General features: G+C 36.7%; 1 protein-coding gene across 1 annotated transcript in view; it reads right to left on the reverse strand.

Annotated features, from left to right (window-relative positions):
• CLOCK (clock circadian regulator) overlaps nucleotides 1-19,542 on the reverse strand; it is a 33,089-nt gene extending 13,547 nt beyond the window's left edge. Inside the window, exons 1-15 of the mRNA XM_063310711.1 lie at nucleotides 19,418-19,542; nucleotides 18,992-19,083; nucleotides 18,581-18,640; nucleotides 16,774-16,922; nucleotides 14,694-14,785; nucleotides 13,692-13,781; nucleotides 11,186-11,306; nucleotides 9,096-9,209; nucleotides 4,288-4,406; nucleotides 3,533-3,615; nucleotides 3,214-3,320; nucleotides 2,347-2,494; nucleotides 2,005-2,080; nucleotides 935-1,076; nucleotides 591-691 (exon numbers count right to left, since the gene is read on the reverse strand). Of these exons, the coding sequence (XP_063166781.1) occupies nucleotides 591-691; nucleotides 935-1,076; nucleotides 2,005-2,080; nucleotides 2,347-2,494; nucleotides 3,214-3,320; nucleotides 3,533-3,615; nucleotides 4,288-4,406; nucleotides 9,096-9,209; nucleotides 11,186-11,306; nucleotides 13,692-13,781; nucleotides 14,694-14,785; nucleotides 16,774-16,922; nucleotides 18,581-18,640; nucleotides 18,992-19,038 (1,449 nt within the window). The 5' untranslated portion in view covers nucleotides 19,039-19,083; nucleotides 19,418-19,542. The remainder of the gene's footprint in view (nucleotides 1-590; nucleotides 692-934; nucleotides 1,077-2,004; nucleotides 2,081-2,346; nucleotides 2,495-3,213; nucleotides 3,321-3,532; nucleotides 3,616-4,287; nucleotides 4,407-9,095; nucleotides 9,210-11,185; nucleotides 11,307-13,691; nucleotides 13,782-14,693; nucleotides 14,786-16,773; nucleotides 16,923-18,580; nucleotides 18,641-18,991; nucleotides 19,084-19,417) is intronic.
• Nucleotides 19,543-27,898: the final 8,356 nt, after the last annotated feature.

Raw genomic sequence — 27,898 nt, forward strand, 5'->3', positions numbered from 1 at the left:
TAAAATCATTTACTGTTCTCTTTGCTGCCTCTGATTTGCCCTAGCAGAAATACTCATAAATAAAATGTCAAATGTAAAGGATGTATGTCTCGCAGAGGCCAACAGAGAACAAACACTCAAAGAAGAAACCTCAAAGATTTCTCCCTGTGTGCCTTCCCCTCTTGCCCTCAGGGAATATAACTTTCTATAAACATCTTCGATTCCCTGCGCCCAGCTAATGGTTATTTTACATGAAAGAGGTACAAACAGAAAAGGACATGAACATCACAACATTTATAACCAAATTGTTAAACTGAAAGACATCATCTTCAACATACCAAATTGAAATGTATTTAAATCTAATTTCCATTCAAATATATATTATCTTCTATAATGTTTAAACAGCCAGAAGTACTGGGTGACATTAACAAAAAGACTATAAAAATGTATAGAGAGACCGCAGGGCAAAATCCCCAGATATCTGAAAGCTTCAAAAATGATTAAGTGTAAACTGGATGATGAGGTAACCTTCTAGTTTTTGCTTTCCTTCTTAAAGAATGAAAGCAGTATTTCTTAACTTTGGAGAAGAAATGCTGTTTCTAAAGAAGTACCTGATTACCAAGCGATGCCCTCCTTTGTGCAGACTTTTCATGTGCAGATAAATTTTGCCTTGGAGGAGTGCTAGTATCAACTGTCATCTTTGTTGGGGTTGCTAAAGTAGTAGCGAATGTAAAATTGAAAGATAATTTTATTAACCATCAACTTAAAACATACATGCTTAGATAAATGCTTAGTCTTTCACTGGAACATTATAAAGCTTTTTAAACTGAAAACAGCCTCCAAATATAATCGATTGTCCTTTGGTTTTCAAGTCTATTAGCTTTAAACGGAACATACCATAAATAGACCGTAAGTAGTAAACCATAGGAAAAAGATTTCAATTCTCAACACTCACATGAAGGATCTGAAACTGCAGTGTGAGAAGATTTCCTGGAACTCCTAGAGGATGCAGAAGGTGTGGGGCTGTGATCAAATCTCTCCAATGCTTCTTTGAGACTCACTGTGTTTATATGATTGTCAGAACCTGAATCCTGACTCTGGAAAAAAAAAGTGCTTTTGCTAGCTCATCTAAAACAACACAGTAGCAAAACTGGGTTATGTCTTTAAATTATGCAGATACAGACCTTCATAACAGCAACAAAATTCAAATGGCATACATACATTTCATCTATTCTAAATTATTCCAGTTTTGCATGCCACAAAGCAATCCAAATACCTTTCTGTCCCAGCCATGTTTTACAATCTGTGTTTGTTTCCACTTGCTTTCTTAAAATTCAGTAAAAAAATGTGCAAAGTATGTAACTGTATGACCATAAATGGAAAAAAAGAAGTGGAAAGTGAGTGTTTGTGTATGTGAATGTGAATGTGAATGTGAATGTGAATGTGAATGTGAGACACAGAAAGACAAGATAGAGGTTTGGGGAACTGAGTCAGAGAGAGAAGGGAATAGCCAATTTGTGAGGGATGGAAGCATTCTGAGAGAGAAGGTGCAGTCATTTTAGAAATGAACATGAGCACAAGGCCGTCATTTTGTTGTCGTGCCCACATAACTTTTTCAAAATTTCATGTGTGTCTTCCGGACCAAAAATGCTGGAGACCCTTAAAAGCATTGTGCGCTAAAGCTGGAAGATATTAGTGGAAGCATGAGAATTGTAGAAACAGCATTTAAGAGCATCGTACACATCTTTCCACCACCACATTGCACACAACAGTATCTGTGATTTATTTTTCTTCCATTTCTTTGAACCTAACCAAATAAAATGTTACTGGATCCCTGATTATTTTTTATTTATTGCTGGTCATATGAACATAATAAATAGAAATAAATGTATTTATATGTGTACTCATATATGACTTTTGTGTGATTGCATTTTTTGGAGATCCAGTTCATTTTATAAATGCAAATTAATTTTAAACCATTTAGGTATGTCAGTGAAAAGAACAAATATAGAGCAGAAAACCTACTTTCTCTGCTATTATCTCTGGCAGGGATTCTTCTATGCCAAGTTCACGCCGCCTTTCTGCTCGAACTTCAGCATAACTACAGATAAATAAATGAAAATGTCAGTATATTATCAAAATACAAAAGCATTAGCACCATTTAAGACATTATGCTTTTAGTACTATAGAGGTCTATACTAAAACAAAGAAATAATTAGGATTCTAAATTAATGTAATCATATACTTTTTGTCTTGACTAACTCAGGTATTTTTCACTAGCCATTTTCTTGAACTGAAATAACGAAGAATAGAAGTAGAAAATGGTTGTAAACACTTGAAATAAAAAGTTATGCAGAATTACGCTACCTTACTACCGTGTGTGTACATACGATGAATTCCGGCCTAGAATTCCATTGATGGTAAGTGATGTAGTAATGAGTCTGCAACCAAATCCACTGCTGACCCTTTGTGAGGAATCTGTAATAGCAGGATTTCCCTTTCCCGTACTGCATTACTATAAGATGAAACGATAAAGGTCAGCGTCACAAGATGCCAACTCTGGAATGTGGTCTAAAATAGTTTACAACATTTGTTTAAATTTTCTTGTTGGGAATCTAAGTGTCTAAATACAAAGTGTTTAAACTCGCTGGAACTTATTATACAAGGAGACAACATACCCATGAGGCAGGAAAGGATCAGTGCTGAACAGACTCTTTTTAAAAAACCAATCTTTAACTTGCTTAAAATAAGGTTTTTCTAATTCAGATGATGTTATGAATAATTTTAAGACCTTTTTAAACATTTGGATTAATAAAAAAAATTGTACAAATTCACATATAAATATGTCAATTTAAAAAGAGTAGGCAAAAATGGCATTTCAACACAAATTTTAAAATATAATAGTGAAGATATGCCATATCCGGGGTGAGTTAGTGATAGATAGATAGATAGATAGATAGATAGATAGATAGATAGATAGATAAGGAAGCCTTCTTTAAAAATATGGAAAAATAGTACTATGAAAAGTTTTATTTATAGTGATTGCACCATTGGTACATTCTTTCTAAGCAAGTAGAATTTCCTGAGGTTTAATTACAGGGCAGTTATGCTTAGCATTTAACGTATTTAAGGATGTAGTATTGGATTCCTACCCTGGGCAGGGTTTAAACTAGATTATCTTCCTTTCAACTCTTACATTCTATGATAATTTAGTATGATTATCTTATTACTTACAATGTTCATGACATTTTGCCAAATTTTCTAGGTCATCCACATGATAATAATCATAGCCTGATGTCCCCAACACTTCAAATGGTAAATAGCCTATTATTGGTGGTGCCCTGGATAATGACACAAGGATTATTTATTTGGTTTTCAGAAAGAGAAGAAACAAGCCATATAATTTTGTTTAATGTGTGGTTAGAATCAAATAAAAATATTCATCAATATCAACAAAATATTCATTGCTTGCTATACACAGCTAATGCCAAATAATGGCCGCTGATGGTAATAAAATGCTACCATTTAGTATTACATTTCTAAGAAATGGCACCTGTGATCCAAGAAAAGGAACTTCCATTCTAAGCTATGTCTAGAGGTGAACTCTTCATTAGGTTCTTCCACCGTGCTCATTTCCTAAAACATTAAGAGAGAAAAAAGTAAGTCTCTCAGAATTGTTCTGATCTAATATAATTGAAGGACAGTCATCCAGACAATGAACCTGATTAAGTTAATGAAAGTTGCTGTGCATGTGCTACTGCCTGTTTTGCTGGATGAACATCTCATCATCACAGGAATTCTGCGCATGGGGCCAACAAAGGAACCACAGGCACCCCCGGCCTTCCACCTACTTCTCTTCAGAGCTGGGAATAAGCCTGTTGACGTGGATGTGCCATTTTCAATTGATAATTCATGTGCTATATTCTTCTTGAAAGAGGACAGACTTTACAATCCACTTCCGGCAATTTGATTTTGCATGATGGAAGCCCAACCACACAGATCTCAACATTTCTACAGGGAAGGTACATCTGCGTTGGTTCCAGTACTAAAGAGTGCGGACCTAAATGCTTAAGGTAACACTTGGACTTGATCCAGCACACATTACCAAAATGCAGCAAACAGAGGCTGGATGTAGATGTTTTAGGATTCACATCTCCAGTTTTTCACAAAAGCTCTTCTTCTAGAACAAAACACCCTCTCTAGTTTGGAACACTGTTATTTTAATAACTATTAAATAAGAATAATTCAGAGCAAGTTAAATACAAAGAACAAGCAAACACGGATTTTGACAAGAAAATTTTAACGAACCTTGATAAACTGAGGTGTAGCTAACCTAACTGTAGCTACAAAGCAAATTCTGTCTTCATAAGAAGGCCTATGAGGTCGCTGGATGGTTTCTTCATAACCATTATGTGCAGAGTTAGGCACTATGGAGAAGAGAAAGAGATTAAAACTACAATAGTTTCAAAGCGTCAGCACAAACACATATAAATAAACAATAGTTCAAAATATAAGACACCACCCCCTGAAAGAATATATAAAGCAAGACTGCAGTTTTTAAATGAGAATTTAATCATGCAGTTAAAGTGTTAATAAAACAAAACCTTTGCTTAGTTAGTGAAATTAGTTCATTAGACAGAATAACTACTTGATTTCAATTGACAGGAAATTTAAATTTCCCAAACACTTCAGGTTAAAATCTAAAATATTCTACAGCATTTCACAGTTCACTGCTGTCTTGCAGAAACAGAACACGTAAAAGAGAAATGTAATAAATATAGATTTTGCTCATTCACACAGAGAAACTGGCCCTTATAGTTAAAAGGTTTCCGTTCTCTAGCCTCGGCCATAATGCAGACTGAAGCAAAGGTCTCAGGCAGCAGAGTGTGATGGGCCAGGTCAATAGTTTCCTCCATTTGATGAAAGTACCCTGAATCCTTCTTTCTAACCAACTACAGCCATTTGTGTGTACTACTTTACACACAAGGAAAACCAGTTCCTGCTTGCCATGTGCTCTGCTTAAATGTCTTCTTCTCAGCAGTTCTCATTACCGCAGTCTACTACAGTTACTATCAGCTGCAACCTGGCCATTATTTACCTGTTGCCTTTCTCTGAAGAAAAAAGGCCTGGCCTGTCACTTGAAACTGCTATCGGCCTTCTCTACTCTCGCACCCAGTTACTAACAGCAAACAGCAGAAACAACAAGGAACAATGACTATTTATTTATTTATCACATTTGTCACCACCCATCTCCTCCCACTGGAGGCACTATGCTAAAGGATGGTGCCAAAATGGAGAAGAACAAATACGATCAAAATGAGGACTTCTGCAGATACCGCTTCTGAGTATCTCGCAGCATGCAAAATAGAGTAAAATAAATAAATAGCATGTTTTACATGTACATGTATAATGTATCCAAGCACAAAGCAAAATAGGGGTCATATTACAAGTGCCAAGTCTGCACATTTTTTGCTCCAATGTTCCAAATATGGATAAAACTACATTTATTCAAAGGGTTATTGAGCCAGTTCTGTCCATTCAGACAAAAAGATGTTCAGGTGTATGAACATGAGATAGCGGGACTTCCGGTGGGGACAATGGTGGTTTGATCTAGTTTTTTCCATTATCCATGGATTGACCTGTCAGAGTGGCTTTTTTTTTTCTTGGGTTCAGGCAGGCTTCCTTGGAGCCCAGAATCGTTCCCTGGATTAAGGAGAACTCCAGGAATCACCCCATGTGTTCCCCAGATGGCTAGTCATAGCCAGAAGACCACAGAACGGCATTTCGTGATCAACTGGTAAGCCATCAGCTGGGAGGTGGGGCCATCATCTTCTTCCCAAGCCACTCTGAAGCCAAAATGGATCTTAAAGCTGCCCACCCCATTTCTATAGCACTCGGGTTTTTTTGTACGAATTTTACCAAAGAGAGGCTTTCTACAACAAAGAAATGCGGAATCTCTTGGTGACTCATTATTTTTGAAAATTATTAACTTGGTAATTTGGCTTTTTATATATAATTTGTTAAATTAAGATTTAAAGAATTTGGGGGGGGGTTGTTTAATAAAGCAATTTTTGAGGAATATAGAACTTTCTCATTCTCACTTCGCTGAATCTGAGGATTGGAGTTCTGATCTATTTGCTTTCACTTTCCCATTGGAATTGTCCTATCTTAGGGCGAAGAACCACACTGAGACGGTATCTTGGTCTCTAGTGTTTATTGTCCTATTCTAGCAGACAGAAGATCCTGCCAAACTGAAAGACCGTGGGAAACCCACGCAGACAAACCCAAAACTCAAGGCGGGTCTGCTCTGAGTTTCTTTGAAGGGAAGTTCAAAGCCTCTAAACTACGCATGTGCTTTTCCCCCTGGATAGGGGCCCCCTCCTGCTCACCATCAGTACTCATGACAGGAATGCTGTTTGTTATTACTTTTTATTTTCCTGATTGGACATACCGGAGATAAAAAGGCTGGAGAGTGTTCCATTACAGTGTTAATGACTTTACCTTCCTGAGGCACCAAAGGGCACCACAATCTATCTTACTGTTAAGAAATATGGAGGAAATTAATTTGATATCTAAAGATCTCTACAATGCTGTTATTCAAGTCTTGGAGCATTTCTCAGATCTGTGGAGTCCAAATTGTCACAAGAATCGAGGGAAACTGATAAGGCTGAAAACTACCTTAAGAGTAAAGTGGTTCTCCAAAGAAAAAGATGAGAATTGGTGACTTACATTTAAATAATCAGAGGAAACTTGAGTTGTTGAAAGTTGAAGATAGGAAGACTGTTGCCACCACACCACAATCAAGAAAGAGAATTAAACTCTAGAGGCTGGAAGATTTTGGACAAACATTAGAGCTTTTTAAAGCAGGTTGTAGAATTTGAAACTGACAAGAAGAAAGCTCTGTACATAATACTGAGACATGTAAATGCCTTGGTTTACTTTGAAGTGGGATAATTGTCTAAATGTGTTTATCAGGACGGTTTCTTAAAGGTTTGGATAAATGGTTATGCTGTTTTGAAAATTCCTACATTTTTGGTAAATGCTTAGGTTATTGTTTAAATGTGGTTATCAGGATGGTTTTTTAAGGGTTTAGATAAATGTTTATGCTGTTTGGATAATCCTTGTATTTTTGGTCAGTGTTAGTTTAGTTGGCAGATAAGAGCAAATTATACTGAAGAAGGATGGTGTTTGTTACTATATTAGGTTCCAAATTATGTTTGAAGGGTTTTATATCTTTTTATTTAATTGGGAGGGTGTTCTTGTTTTAGAAGGGAATGTAATCATGAGAATCTAAATGCTTTATAGAAATAATGTTTACCATAATATGAATTGGAGTAAGAGACTGATATTGATTTATGTATATCTTTGTTGTAGAAAGTCGGAAGTCACTTTGTAGTAGTTCATTTTGAGTTTTTTCACACCTTTTTAGTTCTGCTTCTTTTTCTTTGTAGGCTTCTTTATTTCAATCTTTTTAGTTTTTATGTACATTTTGAAAATGCTTTAATAAAGTTTTCTAAAAAAAGAGAGAGAAAGAGATAGGTACATTTTCATTGTATTATGCAACTATTGGAAGAAAAATGGGTGGAGATACGTGTAAACTGAAATGTTACCAACCATTTCCACTGTATGGAACTGAAAGACCACACAAATTCAAAGCTATTTGTAAAAGAGTGTGGCATAAGCACATCAGCAGTTACAGGAGTGCAAGAAGAAGCAAGAACTAATTGTGAAGAGTAACTGGCTTATTAGGCTACAGTCTGACCAGACCTACAAATAGGTAGAGTAAGGCAGTCATCTCAGGCAAGTGATCTGGAGAACCTCAAAAGAGCAGCAGGTAGTTCATGTTGAGCTTACTTACTTACTTAACTGTGCTTTCAGGGATAGGTACTTTGGAGATCTGCTGCCTCAGACAAGTAACTCTGGCACCTTGGTTTGCAAAAGATATGGTGGCAGCTGCATTTGCTATTCTAATATTGGCAGTCTTCAGGCATTTCTTACTTCCTTCTAATAGAAAGACTCTTTACTGGACTAAAGGTACTTTTGTTTCCAACCTTCCACTCTAAGGTCCATTTTTATCTATCTATCAATCAATCAATCAATCAATCAATCAAATTTATCACCGCCCATTTCCCCCCACAAGGAGGGACTCTGGGTGGTTTACAATAAAAACACTTGACTACAAAATAATATAAATACTATACAAAACTATAAACAAACAATAAAATATATTAAAATATAATCAAATCCAGACGGTTAAAATTCTCTCTCTATCCATAAGCAAAACAGGGCAATTCTAAGGAGCTAGCCATCCCCAAGAGAAACTTGCCCCAAGCATGATGACAAAGCCAGGTTTTTAAATTTTTACAGAAGTACAGGAGTGAGGGGGCCTGCCTCAACTCCAGGAGGAGAATGTTCCAAAGGGCAGGGGCTACTGCAGGGAAGGCACGCTTCTGCTACCCCGCCAGATGAAATTCTCTGATGGGATCCGTAGCATGCCCCCTCTGCATGCCCGGGTGGGGTGGGTTGATGTGATGGGGATGAGATGGTCCCTCAGGTAAAAAAAAATTATTTATTCATTCATTCATTCATTCTTCTGTCCCACTTTTATTATTTTTATAAATAACTCAAGGCAGCAAACATACCTAATACTCCTTCCTCCTCCTATTTTCCCCACAACAACAACCCTATGAGGTAATTCTACTCCCACATAAAGGGACATAAGATGGCAGCCTTGAAATCAGAAGAAATCCGCTTTCTTCATCCTCATTATACACTCTAGTTTCCAGCTCAAAAAAAATTAGTAATATGAGCAGTATAATGCAATGTCTCCAAAATAATCAGCATTTCAGGAAACTCATTTTTTAAAATATAAATTATTGGTATTAATCTTTCATTGCCTGATATTTTATAAAATGAGTTTCATGCACATATACACCTCATTTCAGTGTATTATTAATAGCACTGTTATTACTATCATCATCGTTAGTAATTCAGTATTATGCCTATTCATTGCAAAAAAGCAAATAATATTTCATATTTGTTTTATTGTTTCATAGGTTGTCAAAGTTGTGAAAATATTGTTTATTAAAACATAGTATGTGCTTTAATTAACTTACTGTTACTCAGGGATTTGAAATTTCCTATGCATTTTACATATTCATATGTAGGTGGCTCTTTCGGGTCTATTGTCCCTCGAAGCATATGGCAACAGAACTCCAGTTGATTTTTTGCTGCAACAATAAAACAATGTACCTTCACACATAATGAAATACCAAAACTATAGTAAATTAAAAGCTGATTTATTTGAGCAAATTTTTCCATGAAATGAGAACAATGGAAGAAGTTGCTTTTCCCATGGCATTTCACTGTTTATTTTCAATATCTTTTCACAATGCCTAGATCTTTCATATTTATAAACTAATGCCTCTGCAAGTCTATGTCCCACCAGATTCACATAGGTTTATATCCAGACAAATATCAATCTAACTGCAGTTTTTACATATTTTCTCAGCTCAAATTACGATTTTTTTATCTATAGAACTATCAGCACTGTAAATTTCAATTATGTACTGTATAATGGTCATTTCCTTATGGGCTAAATTGTGAATGACCAGCTTTTATGAAAGTCAGATAAATCACTGATAGAAATATTCAGAGACCACTCATTCCAGTCCATAGACCACTATAAAAATGTACAAATAGCCCAATCTTCTTTGAGTTTCTCCAAAGATAATATGATCCAATATTCATGTTCAAAGATTTTGAATAGAGCTCTGTTGTCCACTGATATAGAATAGGAAAAACAAAAATAGCTGTAGGCAGTGGTATGCTGGAGCTGGCTCATATTGGCTCATGAGAGCCAGTTGTTAAATGTTCTGGAATTTTGAAAGCCAGCTGAGAACAGAGTTGAGCCCTGATACCTAGTGTGACAATCAACTGTTTGGCAAGGTGACGGTAATATAGCTGGCAGAGCTGGTAGTTAAATATTTACCACTATACCACCAGCTATAGGGTTCTTTTTTTCCAGCTAAAGATTTATGATGTGTGCCAAATATAGAAATTGGAACAGGGGCTTTCAACCTGTCTTTTTTTTTTAAAGTTCCAGTAGTTATGTTACTTTTGAAAAAAAAATGTAAAGTTTGCAGCAATGATAATTTATTATATTTACATATAGACATATGTGTCTACATATAGACACATCAAACAAGTTGAAATGTTTTTGTGCCAAGGGAAGAGAGTATATATAAAGAATAATTATGCTTTTTCCTGAAGGAAGTGGTTACTGAGGTTGAGAAAGAATTGCAAAGAATTAACTGACTGATATTTTCCAGAAAATATTTCAGGACTCAGTCAAATCTGTTAATTAATGCAGCTCAGAAATCATCACCATAAAAACTCCAAAACTGCAATATTGGAGAAATAAATCCACAGAAAAAAAAACAATAAAAGGATCCACTCCCCTTCAAAAGAACACTGTGATTGGGACAACCAACTGAGTCTTGAAAAGACTGAGACTGAAATCCAGCTGAGGTCTAGAACTGGAATGGAGTAGATCCAGACTCATTCACTCCATGCTAGGGAAATGAAATTCTTTCCAAATTATTCTGCTTCACCTTGCTAAACCTAACATGTATTTCTAGTCTCTACCAATACCCCACTTTCAGACAATCCAACAGGAAGTTCAGAGAATGTCAGAGCTCTTAATATTCAAGAACCTAGAAGATGCAGTGTATAAATACAGTTTCCTGTCATTCCCTGTATTTCTGAAATTTAGAGTGTGTAATCTTTATATAGCAAAAACAGCAATATCTATGCTCAATGAGAAGATACTATCAGGATTGAGGGAACCCTACTATTTGGAGAAGCGTAAAAGTACCAAAGGCAATGGGACTCAAAAAAGGCTCAGGAGCCACAAAAATCTGTTGTAGGGAAAAGGAAAATTGATGTCAAGGGAATAAAGAACTGTAAGGAAATAGTACCTGACTGAACAAAGACACTCTAAACAACAACACTTTAGTTGTTGTAGGTGTCATTTGTTTTGTGTCATGCTATCCTTTTCATTTATTTGACATGTGAATTACTTCAGTGAATTCTTACCCCAACAAATAAATAAATAAATATCTTTTCAGCGAGTTGTATATTTGTAAACATGCAGTTTTTAGGATGTTTCCTTGTAACTATGAAATAATTTAAAAATTCAACTTACATTTTAAATATTCTGGGGTCAATGAGTCACTTTCCAACAGATGTGTGGATAGTATTTTATAAACCTCTGAATGTTCCCCCTCAGGGACAAAATTAAATATACTCTGATCCACAAGGTCAGACTAAAGGAGAAAAAAAATGAAGTGAAAACTAAAATGTAGCATTAATAAATCTCAATTTTTAATATAAAATCAAGCTGTCAAAGAGAAAAAATTGAAGTATATATCCTGTAGCACATCATCAGATATGCTACATCATTCTTAATTTAGATGTAGCTAAAAAAGGTTACTATATTCCCAACATTTGTTCTGTCCTAGATTCTTTTGCCCTTTCTGAAAGATTAGGAGAATTATAGGAGATCTGATCCCACAGCCGTAGAGAGTGGTGAACTCTTCACTGGAGGAATTATATTATCCAGCTTTGTAGTTGCTGTTGTGAAACCTCTAATGAAGAAGCTCTGACTGTTGGATGGGTGACTTTGGGCAAGTCACTCCCTCAGTCCCATGAAGAAGGCCATGACAAAGCTTCTAAAAATGCTGCCTTGTAAACTGCATGGGCCTGTCCATGTAGTCACAAGGAGTCAAGACAGAGGTAAAAAATAGTTTTCTACTGCATCTGTCTGCTTTATTATGAAACCTTTCTTTTGTAAATTTTATATAAATATACAGGATACAAGAACCTCCCTTGACTTTTGGACTTCAAGTAATGAAATATTTGGTTCAGAGTGTTCATTTTCAAGTGCTCTGAAAAATTCATGTATGGTCAGTAGGATTTTGTACTTGTTTCCTTTCAGCAGCAAATCCTCATGCCACAGTACAAATGGTTTCAGTTTCAAAAACAGTCTGTACCAATGAATGTGGACAACCACTAGAGACTGCCCCTCTGGATAGATGAAACTACTGGTACAATACTTTGGACTTGGATCAGTAAGTATACAGCACAGAAGTATGTATTTGCTTACATATTTCAACTCACACATGCAAGCATCTATCCTTCCATTTTCTTATTATCAATTGTTTTTCTACTCTTCCAATATTTAGCATATAAAAAACTGCAATAAATTTTATATTTCAGATTTATTTTTGCCAAATAACATGCCATCTTTTAATATGTCATACTTCCTTTGAAGCCTTCTTTTGAAGCCAGTTTATGCTATTGCATGAGATTCTGTTCAAAGAAAAAAAAGTTTTGAAAAACTAGAAGGCATATCTTAAAATAGTTATTTGGTTTTAGCCATAAATACAAATATAAGTGAGCATTTAAAGGGAATACATGTTTATATACACTGCATCTTATTCATTGATATCCAAAATGTGAGCATACTGCAAGTTTTGAAAATGGCCAGCCTAACTAGGAGTATATTAGGATGGTAGGTTAAAGATCTTCAACTGCGTATCTTCCTTTCATGGCCTCAACCAGAAATATTAATAGTAGTTTTTAAGGGGAGGCTACATGCACTGTGGATTACTATATGCCATCATACCTGCTCCTTCAATAATTTATTAATATTCTGTTGGCCCAGAGACCATTTCAGAAACATGAAGAACTTGCTGGATTTACATAGGCATTCCTATATGCTACTTGACAGCATGTGTTCGCATATATGAAGTAATTACAGATTTAAAACTTTCATTGTCCTTTTTCTCTTTATTTATTTATGTGGCTTGTCTGCCACCTGAAATGTAATGGACTCTAGGTAGCTTATAGAATGTACAGTACAAAATCAAAATTATAATTACTTAAAATAATAAAATACATAACCACATTTGCCAAATGATTACTAAAAGTGACAAGCTGAAATTATTTAATACAGCATCACCGGTTATAATTCATCCCTAAGACTTTCCAGAAAAGCTATGTTTTCACAAGCTTTTGGAAGGCCATGAGGGTGTGGGCCATCCTTACTATTCAAACAGAGGGGAGATGCGATAGAAAAAGCCCATGTCAGGCCTCCTATGAGGATCTTTAACAAGCACTCCCTAATTGTTCAAAGGAGACCAAGACTGTATGGGTTATATACCTACCTATACCACAGTGATCTCAAAACACAAACACTGCAACTGCCACAGTTGCTTAATATACCATAGTGCTGGACAAACACTGCTGAATGGAGCAGGCCGTGATTTTATGCCTGACAGAGTTGGGGTCTATCACTTTCTGAGATCTCCATAAACCTTCCTGTCATACTTTCACAGCACTGACCTCAGAGAAGGTATAGTAAAGACAGAGCAGACTTTCCTAAGCTGATGCCCTCCTGATGCAGTGGATTTCAACTCACATAATTCACAGGAAGCATGGCTTTTGAGAGTAAGTCCAACACACCTAGAGGGCACCAGGGTTGTGGAAAGCTGAGACAGAGTAAGACGGTAGAAGTTCTATTAGAAAAACAACAGAATCTTTAAAAAGATGAGAATGCTGTTTAAATTCCAGATTCTTAAATGGCAGATGGTAAATTGTCCATCTAATGATTTTATAACTTTGGTATCTCTCTGAAAGTGTGTACTTACTGGCAAATGTTCAAGTAAGGGGGTTACACTTTCTGATACATATATTATACTTCCATCTGTCATGATTGCTAGAAAAAAACCATCAAGAGCCTGAAATTAAACAAAAGAAACAGTTAGAGATAAACTGGTCTCTAACTGTTAATTTAGTTAACATTCAGAAAAAGGAAAATAACTTAATTGAACACAAAAGTAAACCTGCTTTCCACAGTGAATATATAGTTGGCAATGTTGAACATCATCTAAACATAAGATCCTGGATTAGATTGGGGAAAATGTACACTGTATTATGCTGAGACTATTTTTATGTTATTTTTCAGTCTAAAAGACTCTCAACAGGGGTAGAGTTTAATTTAGATAAAAATTAAGAAGGCTGAAATTCAAATAACTTAAGCAAATAAAATACCAACAAATACATTTTTTCAAAACACCAGAAGAAACTAAAACAGTAGAAATAGGAAATTGGGAACTAGAGTAATAAATTACAATGTCATGAATTCTCAGGGGAAAAAAAAAGCCTTTGCTGCCTTTTGGAACTGACTCCTAATTGAATACCAGAGTTTAGACACCACTGCAAAAAATAGCTAATTCTGCATGCCCTCTCAGACAATGGTGGAACAACAAAGTAAAGGTCTTCCAAAGTTTTCGATAGTCAGGCATGTCACTGAAAAACAGACAGCATTTCCCATATCCTAGACCCAATCTTCCGGGCTTTGAAAAGTGACAGGACACTTTAAAACAGGAGTCCAAAATTAGTCTAAGAGCCAATTTAATCTTATAAATATACAAATATTATATTCCAAGTAATAATCAAGGTATCCCCCCTCCCTCCATAGCATTCTGCATAAGTGACATTCCTTTGGAACACATTTTAACATACTATTAATATAAATGCAATTTAAGTATAATGTAAAGCTGAAAGTTATATTCAACTATACCGATATAATACAAAGAAGTAATTACAGTAAGAGACTAATCACATATTTTAAGATGAAAACAAATTACCTCTAACATTAACTGAGTGAATTCTTCATTACTAAGGAATGTGGGTTTCCAGTCCTGTCGAATCTCACTGGCATCTGACTGGGCAGTGATTTCTACAAAAGAATAGAAATTTTCTGTCTATAAAGATGATCTACTCCACATATCCACCTTTGTATGCTGATTTTTAACAATCCAGGCGTTCTAGATAGGGAGAAGGCAATAAACTATATGTAAACACTAAAAATGTGAAGACTGAGTCAAACAGATGAAAAACAAAAGGTTCATTTCTTATTATTGCAACATTGCTCAGTTTGCATTTTGCTTCAAAGTGTCTGGCCAGGATCCTATAGGACTCCTACAAGACTATTATTTTCCAATAGTAAACGTCCATTCTCCACATCAGTTGTTAATCCGTTTTTAAAGTCCTAAATTCCATCCAGCTAATGCAATATCTTACATGACCTTAAATTGCTCTTTAGATAGAAAATATTATTTCCAGCTACCAAAAGACAACTAAAATTGACTTCTAAATTCTGGCTGCAGCCAAAAAGTCTTAAATGTAAAATCTATTTGAAGCAATTTGTATGAGATAGAACTGCTGTAGTGAATTGGGAGAAATCTCATCCCAAGAGGCTCAGGCATGAAAGGGTAAGAAAACGTTTACATTTGATCTGTCAATTAAACCTAAACCTATCAATCCAAATGATGAGCAGAAGAACCAGTCAGAAGCAGGAAAAGGTGGACTTTAAAAAGAGGACAGGGAAACCTCATTTTGCCTTTGGTGCAACTTCCTTCTTATGGGGAGGAGTGAAGCAGCTCTTTTCCAACTGGCACAAAGCCAGGTAAGCAAAGCTCTAATTCTCAGGGAGCTGGAAACTGGAGATACAGGAAATATTTAGCAATTTAGGGACTAGTGGGAGTAGACGTGAATTGGAATCTTCGTTTTGTTTATTGCAAACCACTCTCTTAATTTTATTAGAAATTGATTTTCATGAAGATGCCTATATTAGCCTTCATTTTTTTTCTGCCTTGGTTCTGTGTGCATGTTTATTCTGAGCAGCCCCTTTTCTTAATTCCTTTCTATATTTGTTTATCACACCTTCCACTGTAACCTAAGTGAACATTTAAAACATTTTTTACAAAATCAGTCCACTCATTCTGGAAGAACTTCAACTATAGCACACGCTGCTAGCTGAGAAAATGGATAGGAGGTTTGTCTTTCAATTCCCCTCAAGTAAAAACCCACAGAGAGGGACTTTCTCTGGAATGAACTGGACAACAGCAACATTTATTATCTAGGCTTTCACAAGGAGGAGTGGGAGGATTACACATCTAGAGAATCCTTCATGAGAATCAAGGGGCCAATTCATCATATCCCTGTGTGCATATGTACAAGTCCATGCCCCATTACAATTACATATTCACATAATTAACAAGGTAATACAAAACTGAAAAAACTGAATGAATATTCTTAAATAAATATTCTGGGTATATTTTGTGTATTTTCTAGGGTTGTGAAATCCCTTGAAAAGAGGTGCTTTGCTACACCTCTCTTTCAGTCATTAAAATTGCCATATCCTTTTCCAGATTTACCCACCTGCTTTGTAAGCTGATCCTGACTGTCTATGTACATGCATAACCATTTTGTCTAGAAAAAAGTGAAGCAAAGAGGCTATGCATACAGATGTATGTGGAGAAAGTCAGAAGCTACTTACAAAGCAGCTATGCAAGCTTGGAAAAAAGATGTGGCTGCTTTAAAAATTCAGAGAGGAGCGCTTTTCATGTATTCTTACACCTTGTGAAGTACCTCTTTCAAAGGATTTGCACAGGCCTATTATTTTTCATTTTTGAAAAGGCTAGAAATTTTCTGGTGGTGGTTGTTGCTTATGGTCTACCCATTTAAAGCATGAGTTTCAGTGGCTTCTCAATTACTCATCTGCCAGGCTGTCTAAAACGTTATATACTAGATTCTGTAGTACCATTATTTGAGAGGAATTTCCCTTGGAGCTGCACAGAGGCTTAAAGGACAATAGAATGTTAGTACTTCTGTAGATTGAAAAAAAATAGCTTTCATAGCTTTCATGTAACTTCTAATAATTACCTTTGTGCTTCCTTAAAAAGTCAATGCTCTTCTGCAATACAGTGGATTTATCCATCTTTCGAGCATTGCCTGGAAGCATGGATCCCAGCTCTTTGATGAGTATATTAAATTGATCTCTGCGTTTCTTTTCAGACTTGTTTCTTGATACTCTGTTTAAAAAAATATATAACTACCATAAGAAAAAAGGGGGTTATACAAATTCTTGATGGTTAATTGCAGTGGATCCTGATGAAGACATGTTACAGCCACACTGAAGTCAGTAAAATTTAACTCTATCGTGACTAACAGAAGAATCCAAGGTCTTGCCACAGGCTAGCTGAATGATGAATATAGTGGAGACGAGCCATGCTGGCCAGATGGATATCCCACAATAAATCCCATGGAAAGCTTCGTGGGTAAAAAAAAGTACTCAATCCTATCAGCAATAGGACTGGAAATTGATTATTTCAGGGGAAAATATCAGAGCAGTCATGAATCTACGCCTTCTGAAGTCCCCTTAGTCCCTTTACATATCTCCACATGTTCCAAAGTACATTAGCCACAACCTGACACAGCTCTTTCCCAACCGTTAGTTGGTAAGAAAGAAGGAAGTATACATTTCCATTTGAAAATCCTGCATCTCCTGTTTCAGAAGTAATCACAAAGCATTCCACGCCCACCATGCTCACCACTAAAAAGATCCTCCTATTGATTTCATGAGAACATACATACAAATTGATAAACAAACAAAAGTGTGACTAAGCCTCGATTCAGCAAACCTATTTTCTCCTCTAATTGTTTATTTTAAAATATATAGAAAAAGTCTAGGAAAAAATTCTAGGACCATTCATCAAGATAAGGTATTTTGGAATCAAGAAGACATAAACTGCAAGGAATTGTCATCTTCCTTCACTGTTGCTGTGACAAACTGGGCTGGGGATTCCTCTCCTTTCTCGAAGGCATCATCAGGACCACCAACCTGTAGTGAGAGCATTCAGTGGGAATCCAAGATCTTTGTTGAACACCTCCCTCTAAATAGAAGCCAGCTGGACAAGATCCAGTTGGTGTTGAGGGTTAACAATTGAGGTGATGTCGTCATCTCTGAGCAGCCTACTTCCACTGTAGCCTATGAATTGGTGCTCTAGCCACTTCCTTTTCTTTTGCCCTCCCCATCCATCTCTCCATGCATGCTGTGTTTTTTAAATCTGTAAGTAGTGTTTGTGATCTTAGTTATTATGTAAACTGTTCTGGGAGCTTCTCAGACTGAAAGGCAGAGTATAATGGGTTTTAAAAAATGAAATAATTATGTGAAAACCTTAGCAGTGTAATTTTTTTTTTACTGGAGCTGAAATGTTTGCTTTAGACACACCAGTTGCTTTGATATGTCCACTCTGATTTTTTTTAAAACTGGTTTCTTTCCAAATAGTTGTGCAGTATGGAAACACTAGAGTAAAAAAAAAAAAAAGAAGTAGAAACCTGGAATCTCCTTGAGAGTGCAAAATGAAAAAAATGTTATTTGCTTAGCATTTACCTTACAGTAATTTTTCAAAAAAAATCAATTACTATTCAATGTAAGACTTTCTGGAAAAACAGATATCACCACTTCCACACTGTCCACAATAGGAGGGGAAGATGAAAAGGTAATATTTCCAGTCAATCCATTTACTTTCCATATCCCAATACAATCTTCAGCAATACATCTCCCCACCTTGCAAGAAACTGCATCAAGAAGCTATCTCTGTACAGTACAGAATACAATTTCAGTGCATAAACTACACACCCTGATCACAAATAAAAGGTTTCATGCTAGCTATTTCACAAAACATACCTCTTTGCTTTATCCTTGTCATCTTCTTCCACAAGACCATCGAAAATGCTGCCATCATCTCTGGGGAAAAAAAAACAGGTTTTAGAGAACAGTAACCTTGCACAGAATAGTGCTGTTCATGCAGAGATAGCCAGAAGCTGCTTCAGAAGCAGCTACATGAGTCTTACAAATGATGCAGCTGCATTAACAATTCAAAAAGAGATACATCCTCCACATCCTACCAAGCTTCTTCCTTAGTCCACACTCATGTCTCAGTCATGTCTTGGAACAACGTGAAACTTTAATTCTAATTTGTAACAAATTGAAGATAAATCTTTCACCTGCCCTACTTTGAAATTCTGATTTAGAACATGGGTAACTATTAAGAATATAAATGTTGAACTTAAAATTAAAAACTAGGAAATAACTTACCTGTCTGCAATGGAGCTCATTTTATGGGTGCTTATGGTAAAGAACATAACACATCACACTTTAGTCTTGTGGTAGACATTTGTAATTCTGATCTGTAGGTAAATGGAAATAAAAGGGAATGGAATTCACAATTATTACTTGTTTTCTGATGGATTACAACGAGCCATGCAACCAGCTCCAAACAGTCAAGAGCCTTTTGGCTTCAGTATCTTCAATACAGCTCCCTTTCTCACAATGCCTGATGATGTGCCGCCATAAAAGCCAAGAAGAAAGCAACTTCTTTCAAGACATCAAAGTTTGCTATTTTAAAAAGGCTCAAAAATCCCATTAATGATGCCTTAACATTTTCTAGCCTAGATTCCTGCACCCAGTTTCTATAAATGATACATATCATAATTATTCAAATTTAAACTACCAATATTTTACCGTGTATTCCTTTCTGGATGATAAATGGTGAGATTCTAGAAAGACTGATTTCAGAAGGGCCAATTTTTGAAATACAGGTGTCTTCAGATTGGATTGCCCATAGAAGTTCTGTTAAGTTCTAGCTTATTACTATTAAAAAGAAAAAGAAAAAAGTTAATTTTTTTAATCCAAAGGAGGAACACCCAATATTAATCATAGTACTGGTAATAACACTAGTAAAATATATTTAATAACGTAAGAAAAGCCTGCTGGATCAGACCAAAGGACTATTTAATCCAGCATTTGTCCTTCTAGTGACCAATCAGATGCAGAAGCACTACTTATATTCCCCCAGCAAATGGCATTCACTTTCAATCTTAATACCACTTTAAAAATGTAAAAGTCACCAAAATTGATGGCCATAACTAAACCTTGTGAAGGGGAATTGCACAGCTTAACTGTGTAGTCTGGGAAGAAATGTCTTCCTTTGCCTCTAAATTTCATTTGATCTCATATTCTAAAATGGAGAGAAATTCTTTTTTATCTACCTTTTCCACACCATGAAGAATTTTATATCATATATATAATTTTATACATACCCATCCCATTTATTTTTCTCCTACATATAAAAGCCTCAAATATTTCCCCCAACAGAGAAATCATACCAACCTCATGACCATTTTGATTTATTCTTTTTCATAAACTAATGAACAGAAAGGCCCACCTAACAAGATGAAATTTCTTGAGAAGGTTCACTTCAAAGTTGCTATATAAGTTCCTATATATTGGCTAACTATATTACTATCTATACAGTTATTTTAAGATGGTGCCCAGGTAGATGCTGTTGCTTAGCTCTAATTAATTAGAGCGTACCTTCTTGGTCCTATTGGACATCTTGGCATCACTGAGCACCCCTGACCATGGTATCTTGCTGGACTGGCTACAAGGATTGGGATTCAGGGGCACAATTTTACAGTGGTTCCATTCCTACCTGAGTCAGCAGTTCCAGTCAGTAATCACGGAGAAGCAGACCTTGAATCCTTGGTTGCTCCTGTGTGGGATGCTACAGGGATCAGGGCTCTCTCCTATGTTTATTTAACATCTATTTGAAGCAGCTGGGAGAGATCATCTGATGGCTTGGGGTGAAGTGTCATTAGTATGCCAATGAAACCCATATACTATCACCCTGGATGGAGCCAGACATGCTGTAGAAAGCCTGAAACGGTGACTGGAAGCTGTCAGAGTCTGGATGGGGTGAAACAAACTAAAATTAAACCCAACCAATACTGACTTGCTTTTCATCAATAAACACTGAGGCAGTCTAGGTGCAATCTAGGAGTCTTCTGGGACACAAGGCTTCTATTTAAACAAGCAGAAGGAGGAGATGGTTGCCAGTGATGCTTTTCCCAGCTTTGGCCAGTATGCCAACTGTGAGCCTACCTGGTCCAGGATGCCCAGAAAGTGGTAACTCATGTCCTAATCACCATGCGGTTGGATGAGTACAATGCACTCTATGCAAAGCAGTCTTTGGGGATCACTTGGAAGCTGCAATTGGTCCACAATTCAGTGGCCAGACTGCTAGCAGGGCAGCCCCACCACCACTGTACGATACTACTGACCTTGAGCTTGCTGCCCAATTCAAAATACTTACTACCTTCAAAGCCCCACATGGCACAGCAATTCTGGACTAATATTGATACACACTGAGGTACTCATGCAGCTAACATGTGAATTTCACTTTATCAATATGCACCTCTGGTACTAGTATCTTCATGTTATTTTCTCATATCATTCACTCTTTTAAAAATATGCAGCATGATTTATTTCCATGCTGGACTCACAGAATGCATCCAGCCCAACATTACTTAACACATAACACAAAGTGAACAGGGTACTACTTTCTACATTTCACAGTTACAGACAACAGGAAAACTTCTGGGGGCTGAATATTTGGCTGCCATCAGCATATAAAACACCTCAAAACATTAGGTAAAGGTAAAGGTTTCCCTTGACGTAAAGTCCAGTCGAATCCGACTCTAGGGGGCGGTGCTCATCTCCGTTTCTAAGCCTTGGAGCCGGCGTTGTCATAGACACTTCCGGGTCATGTGGCCAGCATGACGACTCGGAACGCCGTTACCTTCCCGCCGAAGCGGTACCTATTGATCTACTCACATTTGCATGTTTTCGAACTGCTAGGTGAGCAGGAGCTGGGATTAACAACGGGAGGTCACCCCGCCGCGCGGTTTCGAACCGCCGACCTTCCGATCGACAGCTCAGCGGTTTAACCCGCAGCGCCACCGCGTCCCTCCGCAGCGCCACCGCGTCCCTCAAAACATTAGATGCATGAAAATTATGTTGCCCTCTTTTATTCCAATTGATTCATTCATTTATTCCAATTGATATACTTCACAAGGCAGCACAGACTATTGCATAAACCTCTGAGCTCCAATCCCCACTATGGAGTTTTTATGGGAAGCCAAGGACAAGGTATGGATAGAGCAGTAAAGCTTATCACAGATACAATTATTCTAATAATGATCAACCTGTTTACAAAACAGCTGTCTCTATTCCTAGACATCCTACTTCCCACCTTGCCAGTTTCCTCTTCAATAACTGTTGTTTTATTCAATTACCTTATTCCTCATAGCTCTGATTATTTTTAAAATGAAAGACCTCTTCATTACCACTGCTGTTCAAACACTAAACCGCAATTTTGAGCTCCCTTTTAAGAAACAAAACAGGAGAATGTTTAACTTTCATTTACTATATCCTTCTACCAATAGGAGTAGCCAAACAACAGTATTATTTTTTTAAAAAGAAGTGAATTGGTATAAATTAAACACAGGAAAATGAAACAATCTGGGGGTGGAGGTGCTGATATCTTTCCAGTCCAATAGTTTACTGTCCTATTGACTTATTTTTTCTGTTATAGGAATTAAGCCCTTATTGCCTGTTTGAATAGAATTCTTTCTTTTGGTCAATCGGTGTATCTACAAATATGCACAAAGAAACATGATAAAATCTAGAATACAGTCATTGTTACATTTATTTATTCATTATTTATTTATCAACAAGGTGTATAAGGTGTATGCTGCCCAGTCAAACAGTGTGACTCTGGGCAGCATACAGCATAAAAAACAAAACAAAAAACCAACCCACACAACCGTATGACATTAAGCATATACAATATACAAATATAAAATACAAAATATAAAATGATGACCAAGCAATATAATAGAACCAAAAGGTGACTCTCACTCAACTGACCCCTAATGCCTAGGGGAAGAGCCAGGTCTTAACAGCTTTCTTAGACAAATAGACCCCAGACTTGTCATATATTGGGTGGAGGATTGTTCCAAAGAAAAAGGGCAACCACAGAAAAGGCACACTTCTTAGGTCCCATAAGTTGACAACATTTAAAAGAATAAACCTGGAGTATGCTGTACCTGTAGGAGCATGTGGGGTGGACAGATGTTCTTGGGAGAAGGCAGCCCCTCTAGTAATCTTAAAATAATAAATAAATAAATAAATAAAATAATCGGTCCTATGCTATATAGGGCTTTAAACATCACGACTAGCACCTTGAATAGGGCATGAAGCTTGTTTTTTAAAGCTCTGAAAAAACAGTATGAATGTTTCGTCAAATATGATATAACTTCAGAAAAAAAAATGTGTGATGTCAGTATTACATCTAGCATCAGTCTTTACAGCAGGACTGAAACTCATTTAACTCCACACCTTGGATATAGCTTTCAAACTCTTTCAAACTTTGCCATCAAATTGTCGTTTTAAATGTGACAGAAAAAGGAAAGTTATGAGAAGTAATCATATTAACTGTCCACTTCTTTGTTCTATTCAGTCTATCCACATTTTGAACTGTGACAGAAATTAAATTGCACACCCTATTTTAGAGCTATGTTTAGCTATCACTTTATGCATGTACTGATATCATGCTTAGAACTTTAGACTATTATCGCAGGTATGCCTAATGGTTCATGCTATCCCATAAGCATCATTTATCCTTTCCACTACCTAATAGCAGCTGCCTCTTGACTCTCAACAGTTTAAAAAGAGGTTTTCCAAAAGCTTTAAGATTGAGGGGAAGCAGGTATTTGGGAAACATAAATCAAAAGCTACTTTGGGTATCCTCCACTGTTCTTTGGCTCCTGGCCTCTGAACTCAAAAGAATAACAAATATGATACGATATACCCTATTGACAGCAGAATGGAACTCATGCATTAAAATTAACAACTGAATAGTATGGATAGATGTAAATATAGAGGGGAATGAGAAACAAGTAATATAACTGTGGCAGTATACTACAGACTTGCTACTTGGAAAACTTGGCTGATGCTTTCTTAAGCAGCATTTTTATACAATGAGCATTCCTAGTCCTGTTTTACAACCACTCATTTTTTAAAAATAAAATAAAATAAAATATAAATAGGAAATAATCAAATTGAGGAAAAGTAAAACATTGATCTAATTCAGTAACTGCAACTAAGGATAGCAGCAAAGGGACCCTATGGGCCTCCTTAAAAAGGAAAATACACTTGTTATTATTCATACAAGTTATATTTTCCTTTCTGCCCAGAGGACAGTCGAGACAACTAACAATAAAAAATGAACAGCTACAATCTCATATAAACAATTAAAATCATTACTAAATAATTCAAACTGAAAAGTTCAGGCTAAAGAAGATCTTGCCTCCTTTCCTAGAAGCAGGATAGGGGAGCGACTGAGTATAATTCCCAGCAGGAGGGCATTCTTTTACTTGCCTGGGGAGTCTTTTTGGTTTGATCTGTCAGCCTTCTCTTTCATCAATTTGCTTAATTTTCAATAGGAAATTTATAATGTTTCTCGATTCTTTAAAGCCAAGATGAACTTCCTGCTGCCTATGGTCCTAAAGTCATCTCTCTGCTCTAACCACCATCACTCTCCATCCTGCTTGTTTACTCATTCTGTTTATTCCTGAACACTTAGAGGCTACAGAAGTTCCCAGTCCCTAGTTTCTTTTCTTCTTTGCTCATTCACACCACTGATGCCACAAGCCCCCTCTCTATGCCCTCATTTGACTTCTTCCCCTCCTCTTCCCATGATCTGACTCATGACTGCTGATGGTAGTAAAAAGTATCCAAACTCTGCGCTCTCCCATTCTAACATTATCATCTCCCTTTCTCACCCACAACCTTATAAGAGCATATTTTCTTGACTGAGCAGGAGGAATTTAAACTACAGCACCATTTGTTGGAAGGGATAAGTTTCCAGGGGGAAATTGAAGGATGGCATTTATTTAGACTGGAGAGCATACTGAAGGAAGGAGTCCTGGGAAACCCAAAGTTGGGACCACCTCATCTCCTGAGCAACCCAGTGGCCTGAACCCATCCTTCTTTCTCAGCTTTCCTAGGACAGCCAGAGGACGGATTCCCACTCTCCATGTGTCTCCCACCATGGTTTTTCATTGATGGAAACTAGAGATACCACCCAGAGTCCCTCTTTTGGGGGAGATGGGCGATAGATAGATAGATAGATAGATAGATAGATAGATAGATAGATAGATAAGAGTTCCCCCCACCAGGAAGAGCTCTTTTACAATTTTGTTCAACATTTATTTATTTATTGGGTTCAATTTGGCAACACCTGACACATGCATATGAGAAAAAGTATGAATATAAGTATGTGTGTTAAAAGTTACTTAACAAGAATCTTGTTATTTTATAATCTATTAGTTTAATTATATTCTTTGTTCTTAATTAATAGCATATATCACTGATTCTTAAATTGTGGGTCAGAAACCCCAGGAACGGGGCATAAGCCACTGAGGACGCTTGCACAGCTAAAATGGGAGTCAAAACTTGCTCCTGCTTTGTCTAGGCAACTCTGCAGTGGGAGCACTATCAAAACTTACTAGGGACTTTATTGTCCTACTTTGAGCCTGCTTTGCCTGGGCATCCAGCAACCGGCTTGTGCAAGCAAAACACAGAGAAAAGGCCAGCCTGAGTTTTGACAGCAACCCCACTTTGCCTGAGCACATCTGCAGGGGTACTGTCAACTTATTCATGAATTTATCAAAACAGCGCTCCCACAGGTTTGTACAGGCAAAGCGGAAGTGCTGTAAAAACTCCCTCTTGCTTTGCCTGGGCAAGCTTGCAGCAGACTTGTGCAGACAGAGCAGCAAACAAAGCCCAGAATTAGTTTTGAAAGATAATTAGTGGGTCTTGCAGTCTATAAAAACCATCTGCCAATCATTTATTTATTTAGACTTATTCATGCACGAATTTATTTATTATTCTGTCTGTGTATTTTCTAGCCTCAACCACCAGCTTTGCACACCACTCTTAGATGAAATGTACTCCTTCCCCTGAAAAAGTTGTGTATCCCTGTTTTAAAGGAAGATTTTATTCTATGATATCATTGCGTAGGAGCTAGCATGGTAACTCTCTCTTTCTCTCACTGTCTTGGTGAGTAATTTGATTTCTTCCAGGAACGAGAGCTGCTACCGGGAAACCACACAATTGTCTCTCAAGAAATGTCACTACAACAAAGCCAGAACAAATATTTCTGGATTTGTCCTTGCAAACCAAATTTTTACCTACTAGAAAACACAAGTGAAAAACATATAGGTAATAAACTCCAATAAGCACAGTGAAGCTTTCCCTCTAAATAAAGAGATAGGACTATATTGGCAACCTGTCAGTGCAGAACAAACAGGAACTGCTCTAAACCATTAGGACTTTGTTTATTTTGGTATGTGATTTTGTTTACTTTTTTACATCACGCTCTCATGCCATATGACAGACTATTTTTGGACAGTAACTATAGTTTAAAATCATCTGCTAAGCAACTTGAGGAAGCAACCATATGACAGAACAAAACCGAAGTTTCCAAACCCAGACAGAAGAGTATGAAGTTCTTCAGAACTGAAACCAATTCTATAGGAACGCAAAATTTCACTGCAATATTCCAAGCAACATAAACTTATATTGTGCATAAAGTGCTTTGCCAGGTAGAAAAATCCTGCAAACCTCACATATATGCTATCTCAGTACAGAATTTAAATCAGGTCTGAGGTGACAATTATATCCTACATATTCTATAGTTTTAAACAGTTTCTTTTTAAAATTTTATCCATATATTTTCTTTTTTAATATATACATACATATATTTTAAAAACTGTCATCAGTGACAATTTATTAAAAATGTTATTCTGGTCTATGACTCTAATAAAGATTTGATTGATTGATTGATTGAAGAATGAAGTTAAAAATGGATAATAAATGTTAACAGCAACTGAACTATACATACAACACTAAAAGTTACAAATTGTTTTATTATTTTATTTCCTGCAAATAAGCTTAGGATAATCAAATGGCACTTTGGTTATCTCTAATTTCAGCTAAAAAATTATTTTTCCAGGATTTTGAGGAATGTTATTAATCTGCCCTAGAATGTTCTTCTGCTTTTTTGTTCTTTTGCTTTTTCAGTTTTGAAAAACCTGATTTCAAAGTTTAATTTTATTTTTTTGTTCTGAAATTAAGTTTTCTGCTGGCATTATTCTTATGAACTTTGTGAGCTGTCTCAGAAAAGGTGAAACTAAATGACAACATGCAAATGTTCTAACAAAGATCAGAAAAGTGCAAGCAATGGTATTTCCTGTGGCAGTCTATGGAAGCAAAAGCTGGGCCTTGAAGAAGCAGGACAGAAAGAGTATCAATGCTTTTGAACTTTGGTGTTTGTGAATACTCCTGAGAATACCATGGATGGCCAAGAGAACAGACAAATAGATCATTAAACAAATCAACACAGAGTTCTGACTCAAGGCACGCATGACCAGGTTCAAAGTTACTTCAGGCACATTATGAGAAGACCTAGCTCTTTGGAGAAGGCTCTAATGCTGGGAAAAGTGGAGTGAAAGTGAAAAAGAGGACATCCAAGCAGCAAGGTGGATGGACTCAGTTACAATGACGATGGGTGCAATGCTGGAAGACCTGAAGGACCAGGTTAGGGACAGAACAGAATGAAGAAAATATTTGTGGTCACTAAGAGTCAATGCTCACTTGGTGGCAAATAATCAATCAATAAATCAAATATACTAAATAAAAACAGAATGAAATGAAATTACATTTTCTGCAGGCTAGAAGAATATCTTAAAACTGGTCAACTAGAGAGGTGATAGTTAACATCCTTATTCTAATTAATATAAGTCAAGCTACAAGTGACAAGATTCACAATTTTAGTTGAACCTGTGTGTGAAAGGTCCCCTGTGCAAGCACCGAGTCATGTCTGACCCTTTGGGGGGACGCCGCTTTTGCAACGTTTTCTTGGCAGACTATAGCGGGGTGGTTTGCCATTGCCTTCCCCAGTCGTCACCTTTCCCAGCAATCTGGGTACTCATTTTACCGACTTCGGAAGGATAAAAGGTTGAGTTGACCTGAGCCCGCTACCCAAGAATCGAGCTTCAGCTAGGATCGAACTCGGGTCATGGGGAGAGTTTCCGTTGC

The sequence above is a fragment of the Candoia aspera genome, chromosome 8, assembly GCF_035149785.1.
Source record: "Candoia aspera isolate rCanAsp1 chromosome 8, rCanAsp1.hap2, whole genome shotgun sequence".
In the NCBI taxonomy this organism is placed as follows: domain Eukaryota; kingdom Metazoa; phylum Chordata; class Lepidosauria; order Squamata; family Boidae; genus Candoia; species Candoia aspera.